The 10,487-nt window shown below is 37.0% G+C and overlaps 1 protein-coding gene across 2 annotated transcripts in view; it reads left to right on the forward strand.

Annotated features, from left to right (window-relative positions):
• The first annotated feature begins 1,816 nt into the window (after window positions 1-1,816).
• The window catches only part of LOC110101872 (C-terminal binding protein AN), a 29,465-nt gene continuing 20,794 nt past the window's right edge, over window positions 1,817-10,487 (forward strand). The window contains exon 1 of one of the 2 annotated variants that reach the window (XM_020829950.2): window positions 1,817-2,572. In XM_020829950.2, the coding sequence (XP_020685609.1) occupies window positions 2,021-2,572 (552 nt within the window). In that variant the 5' untranslated portion in view covers window positions 1,817-2,020. The remainder of the gene's footprint in view (window positions 2,573-10,487) is intronic. The other variant, XM_020829951.2, reaches the window with a different exon arrangement.

The following is a 10,487-nucleotide window of genomic DNA, read 5'->3' on the forward strand; positions in this document are numbered from 1 at the left end:
GTCATGTTGGGCGCAGTGTGAAGAGCAGCAGGTTTGACATCCGGCGGATTGTGGAGATGATACAAGCCGTTATGAAGATGGCCACGAAGCAGCAATTGATGATCCTGAGAGTCCTTTATTTCAAACCCGTTAGCATCAAAAGTGATTGAAATAAAATTATCAGCAGTAAGTTTAGATACCGATAGAAGGTTATGAGTTAGAGAAGGCACATGAAGAAGTTTACTTAAGCGAAGCTTACGAGGTGTATCTGGCAAGGGAAGAAGTCCTTGACCAGAATGTTGAATCGGCAGAGAAGAACCGTTTGCCACAGATACAGATTCTTGACCATGGTAGACGGTTGGATGCTGGAGTTGATTGATGTCCGGCGTAAGGTGCGTGGTTGCCCTGGTGTCGAGGATCCAATCTTGACTTGGATAGGTCGTAGGTTGTGCTAGCAGCGCTCTCGGTTGATAAGGAATTATAGGAGCATATTTAAAGTTACAGCGGTGCCAGCAGTTTATCGCGATGTGGCCTGACGGGGGCAGTCGAAGGAGCGGGTTTAGAAGATTGAGAGTAGGGGTTACCGGTCTTGTTCTTGCTATACCTCTTTTGGGTCCGATCGGGTTGCTGAGATTTCATCATGGAGTAGAACGCTGATTGATCACTGGTTGGAGTTTTGAGATTCTCTTGAGTGATGTGGATCTCTTCACTGCACAACTGAGAATAAAGAGAGTCCAGGTCGGCGGGAAGGGGGGAATTCCGAACGAAAGTCTTAAAAGAATTGTAAGTGGCCGGGAGGCCATTGAGTATGTGATGTACAATGTCTTCTGAATCCATCGTGGATCCAGATGCGGCGATATTGTCGACAATCTGCTTGACTTGAGTGAGATATTGTTGCATAGACTGGTTCTTGAGTTGAATATTATGTAGTTCGTTCTTGAGTTGAATGACTCTTGAGCGACTAACTGGTTGAAGACGGCGTTCGAGCGTTGCCCAAACTTCATGGGCGGTGGTGGCATTGATGACGTAGGGAAGAATGGACTGCGATATTGTAGCGAAGAGGGCTGAGATGAGATTGCTGTCAACAAGATCCCAGGCGGCGGCATCCGGTGAGTCACTGTTCGACGGCTTTGGTGTGGAGCCGGTGAGATGACCGGCATAGTTGTTGGCGGAGACTTATTGAAGCACTTGGATCCGCCATATCGCGTAGTTGTCTAAGGTTAAGGGATGGGGAATAAGATTCTTGATGTTAGATATAAGGAACTTGAGAGGAGGAGGAATGACAAGGTCGGTGGTGATGTTTCCGGCTAGGGTGGAGGAGGGAGTGGGGAGGGAGGAAGATGAATCTTGATCTCCCATTACGCTCTGATACCAGGACAGAACGAGAATACAAGAAGGTAGAGCTCACGGGCAAGAACCGTGACAGAGCAACAGAGACAGAGGAAAAAGGTAGAAATGATATTATATTGACCTTAGAGTTGCGTACAGAAGCAAATATATAGAAAAGGTAAATGGTATAACAATAAATAAGAGCTTAATAAAGGTTACATCAGAATGTATTTCCTTAACAAAATCCACATTAAAGCTTAATTTGGGACGACTTTTTTATTACTATTTAAAAAATTTGTCCTGAAAAACTATTTTAAAAAGCGTAAAAAGCCGTCCTAAATAAAATCTAATTTAATACATATTAAATAATCTACAACATCACTCAAAATTTCTTCCATCACTAAAAAAAATTATAATAAAATTGTCCTGTTTTTAAAAAAGTTATTTAAAATAAATAAAAAATAAATAAAAAAAATCATCCCTTAGTGCAAAGAGAAGCCTGTTCGGTTCTTTACTTTACTTCAACAACGAAGTTTTTCGGGAAATGGATCCGGTCATAATAGGAAGAAGCAGCGGGCTGCCCGCCCGACGCTGGCAATTTTCCCCATTTTCGCCCTGCGCCGATTCTCATCGTCCTCTCAAACTCCACAGTCCACATAGCCGATAGGACCCGGAGTAGCAAACCAAAACCTAATAGCCTGATCAGGCCCATATGGCCTCCTCACTCCCTCTAGTCGTTTCCCTCAACTGCATCGAGGACACTTCCTTCGAAGTGGAAGCTCTCGCTGGCGTCGCTTCCGTTGAGCACGTCGGCCTATCTCACCTCGCTGACGGACGGATCGAAACTGCTGTTGCCGTCCTCCTCCATTCCCTCGCATTCCTTCCCCGCGCTGCTCAACGTCGACTCCAGCCCTGGCAGCTTATTCTCTGCCTTGGCTCTTCCGATCGTGCAGTCGACTCTGCCCTTGCCGCCGATCTCGGCCTCCGCCTGGTTCACGTCGATGTCAATCGCGCTGAGGAAATCGCGGACACCATCATGGCGCTGTTCCTCGCGCTTCTTCGCCGTACTAACCTTCTTTCGCGGTACTCCTCATCATCCTCCGCGGCGTCGGGTTGGTTCGGATCTATCCAGCCGCTGTGCCGGGGTATGCGGCGTTGTCGTGGTCTTGTGCTAGGAATCATTGGGCGATCTGCCTCTGCACGGTGTCTAGCCACCAGAAGCCTTGCGTTCAGAATGAGTGTACTCTATTTTGATGTTAATGAGGTATCTTAATATTCTGTCGAGTTCCATTTTGAACTTTTGCCCTTGTTTATACTATTATGCCATTATGCTGTTTTATTGAGCTTAAGGCTTCCTTTGGGACGGATTTTTTATTGCTTTCTAAAACGGAGTTTTAGTACAAAATTAAAAAAATTTGTACTAAAACGGAGTTTTAGAAAGCAATAAAAAAGCCGTCCCAAACGAAGCCTAAGTTCTTATCCAAACTCAAGATATGCTTTTGGCCTTTTGTTTGTTATGACTTGTAAACGATATGATTTTGATTCTATTAACGTGGCAGAAGGTCTTAGCACTTGTCATCTATTGAGTTCGTCCTCTGAGCATTCAAATTGGAGTTTTATTATGACGGATGACTTTATAGGTCTTTCAGTCTTGGTGAACTAACTTGTGTACACTGTGCTTTATGAGCAATGCTTCCATTAAATCCACACATTATTTTATATGGCATCTATATATAAGAGAAACAAGGTGCACAAGAAAATAGTTGGCCAACGTCACTTTTTTTTATGTTACATGATTTGGATATATAGTGTTGAAAACATATCGACTTATGTTGCTGCAAAGAGGTCGCCATTTAAAGTAATTGGTAAATAACAAAAATAGAGAATTCGAACTTATTTGTTCATGTGAGATTCTGATGGGTTCTGTACGGTCACTAGAGGTAATTGATGGCCAAGACTTGTGGGTGACTGGTTGTTGGATGTGAGGAACCAACACATGTAGAGATTGGAAACTATATGCCAACAACTTGCAAGTCTTCCCGGAACTAGCTATGAGTTTTGTGTATAGGCCAATAGCAAGCATCGTTGAAGATCAACTGTGAACTCTTGCAAGTTGGTAACAAAAATCCCTTCTTGGATAGTGACAGAATGTAGGAGATTGACAATTGTCCTATTTGAGGACGGTGACTTGAGGTTGAGGACAATGATTGATAGTGGATGATAGAGATAAGTGGATGGGAGTTTTCAAGGAAGTTATTCTGGCTATGGTTATCAAAACTTGGAGTTTTCTTAAACTTAGTATATGAATAGAGAGTAGAGAGAGAATAAAGTGAGTTTGATGCTCTCCTCACTAAATTAGTAGAAATATATCTCTATACCATTGAAGATATAGGTGGGATAATCATATTGAAACACAAATTTTTTTTATGATGTATTTGTTTTCTCTACTTTATTCTAACTTGTTATCGGGATTTTTTAATGATCAAATTTTCAAATAGCTTGTATGATGATGGAAAGGTAAATATCAATAAGTTCAATGGGAAATATTTTAGATAGTGAAAAATGTAGATTGATGATTTTTTTTTTTTTTTGTAGATTGATGAATATTTGTTTCAGGATGAAGTCGATAACCATAACCCAAGAAGATTGAGATCTTTTGGATAGATATGCATGTAGTTGGGCGCTAACACTTATTAGTAATTTGTTTTGAACATGCTGCACATAAAGACAATAATTGGTGTGGTGAAAGTTTGCCTCACGTTATGAAGCTTCCATGTAGTCCTATTTGTAATTTTGATTTGAACCTCATCAAGATATACTTTCAAATAACTTCCTTCAAAACAATTAGAGATAAGTGTGAAGTCAAGTGAAAAGACATATGATGTAGAACGGGTAGGAGGATTTGCTCGGGATTGTATTTCTTCTCCAAAATTCCAAGTCCTAATCAAACCTGAAATGAGTTTCAGGTTTTCTGATAATGGGGATGGAGCTTGGGACGAAAAATCAAGCTAAGGGCTGGAGAGAAATTCGGCCAACAGAGAAAATTATTGGCTGAGACACGTGGGTAAGAAAGAGGGAGGAGCGGCTGCTTTGGAGAGGAGTAACTGATGGGGTTTGTTTCCAACCAAGGGGTTTCCCTTTTGGAATAAATCAAGTAAAACACAATTTCAGCTAGGTGAGAGTTACGGGATTGAAGAGGTGAAATAGGAATTAATTAGAGATATGGGTGGAAGAGTCAGAAAACGGACCAGAGGAAATTTCGGCCAGATTTAGATGAGGGGATAGTGAGTACTTCCTAAGTGGGGAATATGGATTTGGAAATAAATTTCTATGATTTATTTGAGGAGGGGCTGGCGGCATATATGTGCTGGGGGGAAATTAATGGGTCCATTAATACTTACTTAATTAATAAGTCAAGATAGGAAATAAATATTTGATCCTCTCTTGATTTAAAATTCAAATAAGAATTAATTCAAAAGGTTTCATAAAATAAGACATATAAATATAGTAACTATTTGAAATTCAAATTGATTTGAATTAATTCAAATAATAGTTACCAAATTTATGCAATCTAATTTAGGAAGGAATGAATGTCATGTGGAGACGGTGGAGGTTGGATGGGTCTAATTTAATTTGGAGGGATTAATGACTCATCTCCTTGCAATTCAAATTTGAATTTTGAATTGGAGAGTTAAAACCTTCCAAATATGGATCAACCCCAATTAGGAAATATTTCAAATTTGAAATTTGAAAATCAAAATTGTCATGGATTTTCCCTCTCAATTTTGCCAACCCAAATTAGGAAGGGGGGGGGGAGATTCACGGGTTGGATGGGGGAGGTGGCCGGCGGGTGAGGGAGTTGGCCGTGGGCTTGGAGAGGAAGGATGGGGTGAGATCCGACGGTGAGGGTGGAGGATGAAGACGACTAGAACAATAAGGAGGAACAAAAAGCAAGAGATAAAAAACAAAAGAGAGAAAATAAACGATAGACGATAAAAACCGCGAGACTCGGACTCTTCCGAACACTGAAGGGTGATGCTTTGCCCTTCTCCAAGGGACTTCAATTCACGAGCCCGGACCCATCCTGCGGCTGGTGAAACTCCGATTCCTTCCCATAGGAATCTCACCAACGCTCTCTCACAAGAAGAACACAAGTGCGGACACAAATTTTTTTAATATCAAATCTTCATCCCCATTTCAATAGCTAAAGGGCCTATATATAGGCCACAACATGAGAAAAATAAAAAATTACAAAATTGCCCATTGGGCCATAACACTTACATAAACTATCCTAGGGGTAAAACAGGAAATACATTAATTAAGAACTAAAATTCATAAAAATAAATCATAATTGAAGGTTTAAATTATGGCCGTCGATTTACGACGCCTCCTGTGATAGATGCGCCAAATTTTCGTACCGATGTTCGCATCAACATACCTAAGTCTAATATCCAAATTTTCATAAGACTATGAAGTCTTAAGGATTAACAAAGCAAGAATTCCTTTTTTGTCAAAAAAAGAAATTCACATTTCTTCCTGACTCGAATTTTGCCCGCATTGCTTCTATTGATAGCCTTATTTTATAAGCCACATTTTACCGCATGACCGGCATGCACCATCATGAATTTTATAATAACTTCACTTTCAATTGCTTTGTTGACTTCTTCCTTAAGACTTGGACCTCTCTCAGTTGTACACCATTATTGCAGTTCCATTTCTTTTAAGATTCAAATCTTGAAAACAGCCTTTTATTGGATTTTCTTCTCTTAATATCCTAAAAAAAGATTAAATATTGAATATCTGTTTTGTAGACCCATAATTGTTGCTGAAAGCAATGACAATCACACCAACTCCCAATAAATGATGGTAGCATGCTCAAGGCAAAGCTTCATTATCAAATTTGATATCAACTGAATTCAATGGACTTGTAATTAGAATGAATTCAATGATATTATTTACTGTAGAAGTAGCTTCCACCATCCTAAGATTAATGAATTTCCAAACATTAGAAATGTCATGTTTAATACTAATTGCTAGGTTGGAAGTGGAATATGATCTCAATGTGATAATTTGATGAAGAAGAATTTAACGATCTTTATTACGAACACCTGGATGGTAATAAGGTTGATATTTTGATGACATGTGGTAACATGAATGTCATATTATATATGATTTCAATCACTAGAACAATAAGAGTGACTATGGTCTCCAATATTGAGGCATGTGAATGAGAAATGTATTAGAATTTGATATTTTAAAAACAAAATTTTAAGTTCAAGTATTTGCATTTTGTTTGATTGTTGGATTGCATTTTTTTTTTTGTAAAGAAGAAAATGTCAATTTCTTAGAAACTAGAAGGGAGCTAAAACTCAATTTTAGAGCTTTTACACAATGATGTATATGAAGCATCCAAAATGACATCCTTTATTGGAAAGGCTCAATGTATCATATCTACTAGAAAGATATTTTATTCATGAAATAATAAATTAAACACATTTGTTTGTTTTAAAGATGAAAAAAGTCTAGTAGAGAACATATTTGGTGTAAAAAGTACTTGAAATTAGGTAATGGAGGATATTGTAATACCCAAAAATTTCAAGTAAAATCTCAAAATTTTTTAAACTAAAATTATACCCCGAAATTCCAACTTTCACAAAAATCACCAAAGATCTATTGTATTTTACTCATCAATTGGAGCAAATTGGTATATAGAAGTATATACTAATTTGTAAAGGTGTGAAGTTATTGAATTAATGTTGATTTGCATTTTTCCTAAAGTTTTAAATTCAATTATTTGTCATATATTAAAAACACTGTAGTAGGGTAAGAAAATTTTCAGATTTTTTCACTAAACTGAGCATGCAGTTGATTAGGCTAAGGACATTTAAGTAAAAGTGCATTTACTTGCCATTTAATTTTATTTCCCTGTTAACCCAAGGCCATTCCTCATTTCAGCTGTTAATTTTTTTTATATATGGTCCTGGAATTGAGTCTGGGATCGAGGCATGCAGGAGGAATTGGGTAGAGGAAGAAGATAGGGAAGAGAATGAATAGGTAAGAATTTTAATATTTGTAGATTTCTTTTTTTGTTTGTATTCAGGTATAAACGAGTACATGTAGATTTTAACGATTCAAGCTCAAAATTAAGTATATTATAATTACATAAATGTCTCACTAATTGATAATATATTGGAAAGAAAAGCAATGAGTTATCTATTGCATTATTTTTTCTTCATATGCATGCATTGTTGTATTACTTATGCCTTTTATATTAATGCATGAACCATTTAATTACCAAATAAATAATTAATTAGAAATTGCTAAACCTAAGGAGTGTCATGTTAGGTGATGGGTGACAATGTCGTGTTATAATACCTGTGCAGATGAAGCAAAAGGAACCCCAATAAAGACATTAGGACTTCAATGTAATTCAATGACGATAATGTTGGGTTTTATCAGGGCTCCATTGAACATTATTATGAATCTATAAAAGCTAACTCTATGTTATGATGCACCTTGCGTCAATTGGTAGGGAGTTGGTGTGGGATTGTCATCAATCCTTAGGACCAAATCGTAAGTTCCTTTAATCTTTTTGTTGGAGCCAAAACCAACAAATGACTTCAATCATTTTGTTAACTCAGTCAACCAAGCACACTTCACAATTTATTTGAAAACCTTTCTTTCCCTTGAACAAATGTTTGGATGATTTGAGATTTGTATGGATCAAACCCAGTTTGATCCTTCTCTAAATAGGTTTTCTTTGCTTCGTGTTTTCTCTAACTCTATATTAAAGCTTCGTAGACTTTTTAATGAGTCCAAAAGCATTAGCACTACTTATGACCAAATCCTAAGCATGCAAAATCCTTTTGCTTTCCTAGAAAGCAAACAAGTGATCCTCTTCTCTTGATTAAATAAAATTCATTAGCTAAATTCCATCTTCCTGAATCTATTTGAAATCTTCTCTTGTATTTAAGTAAATTTTAAAGTAGACCAAGCTATGAAAGCTAAACCCAAATTTGACTTTCTCGAAGAGGATTTATCTTTCCAATCAACCCTAGACAAGCTTTAGGTTTGCCTTGGTTCAAAAAACCTCTCCTGCTTAGGTTCTTCATCTTAATTCTCTTTTTAAATCCCACATAGAGGCTCCCAATTGACTTTTAAGTAATTATAAATTAGTGCTAACCTATTTAGAGCCATAATCTTGAAATCTCCTCTATTTGTTTGATCTCAAAGTCAATAAATGATTCAAATTCTTTTGCATATGACTTCAAGTTTAACATGTGTCATTTGTCTTACCCAATAAATTGAAAGAGACTCATTCCTTAAACTCCTAAGTTTAGGATATTCTCTTTAACATCAATTTCCAAATTAGAAGCCAAAATGTTCAATTCTATTATAGCTATTTGAACCTAATTCAAACAAATATCTCAATTTTGTGATGGGAAATAAAAATCACATTACGTTATTGTGCCTTTGCGTCAAAGCTGTATGACCTTTTGTGTTTCATTGGACGTAAAGTTATTGAAACATGCTCCTCATTTGCTCAACTAATATGAAGTAAATGGTTATCTTTGACAATGACCCATAAGGCTTATCATTTCCTATTTGATTCAAATCAATTGGGAGCTATCTTTTCCTTTGACCCCAAAGCCTTTACTTTTAGACCCAATCAACTAAGTAACTTTCTTCACCCTCAAATCCAAAGTCTACCTATCGGACCCAATCGAGCAAGTGGTTTATTTATATAGATCCAAACTCTATATTTTCATCACTTAACCACAATAGGTGATTGCATCCTTCATCTTTAAATTAACCAAAACCTTAGGTCTTTTTAGGAGTCTTTCTTTCTTGAAATTTGTCTAACCCATTTAGATGAATTTCATCCTGTTATAAATAAAATGCTAAGATATGTTTTCGTAACCCAGTTAAGCAACTCTTTCTTTCTCTTAGCCAAATATTAAGAGACCTATAAATTATATAAACTGTTTAGAGGTTGCTTGTTTGGGTGAAAAAGGAATATTTTTTTTAGTTTTTTGGATGAGTGTAAAAGTAATGCATGAGATTTTTGTTTATTTAAAATAAAATAAATGCAATGTAAAGTGCAAAGAGGGTGGTGGTAAGTGACCAACATTGGCGGTGGTGGTGGGTCTGGTGGCCGACGGTAGTGGACGGTGGTGGCTGGCGGTGTGTGGCGACAGTGGTGGTGGCGGGTGGTGCTTGGTTGCAGTTGCCGATGGTGGTGGTCGATAGTGGCAGTAGCGAGGGTGGTGGCAAGGGACGGTGCTTGGCGGTGGCGGACGGTGGTGTTCAATGACAATATCAACTAGTTTATGCACAATATCATATACAACTTGGGATCAACTAGTTTATGCACAATCCAAAGAAAATCCACAAGTTGTAAATCAAGTATTAGAGTGCTTGGAAGGAACTTAAGGGATGAGAATTTTGCTAAAAGCAACTAGTCAAGTATTTGAGACAAGAGTAGATGCTAATTATGTTGGGTCTGTTGTGGATAAAAGATTAACCTTTGTATATTGCATTTATTGGTGGGAAACTTATAACATGAAGAAGTACAAAACAAAATTTGGTGGCCACATCCATTGCTGAATTGGAATATCAAGCAATAACTAAGGAGTTTTGTTAACTATTATGGTTGAATACTAGGTTATTAAAATCGGATCAAACTAGCTGGTTCAACTGGTTGAACTGGGAACTGGCTAGCCGGCCGATTCGGTATGTGTAAAATTGGAATGGCATTGAGCCGCCCGAGAATTGCTTGAACTGGCGGTTGAACAGGCGACCCGGAGAACCGATACTGGTTTTGCAAAATCGGGCAGTTCGTATTTAATTAAATGAAATAATTTAATAAATTTATTATTAAATATTTTTATTAATAAAGTAATTTAAATTTCATATATTTTAGTTAAACAAGCATCAACAATGCTTTATCACATGACCCAACTTACCATGACTTCTTTTCCCATGCGAATCAAAAAGCTTATATAGATAAAAATAATACTAACATATTGTATTTAGGTAACGTGAGACTAAAAAATCAAGGTGAAATTCTAAAATTAACTATATATACACTACATATTTCTACATATATATTTTTAATTAAAATTTAATAATGCAAATAATATTTAATTTTTATCTATTATTTTTCATTTTATTTAAGT

Source organism: Dendrobium catenatum, unplaced genomic scaffold (genome assembly GCF_001605985.2).
Source record: "Dendrobium catenatum unplaced genomic scaffold, ASM160598v2 fragScaff_scaffold_974, whole genome shotgun sequence".
Taxonomy (NCBI): domain Eukaryota; kingdom Viridiplantae; phylum Streptophyta; class Magnoliopsida; order Asparagales; family Orchidaceae; genus Dendrobium; species Dendrobium catenatum.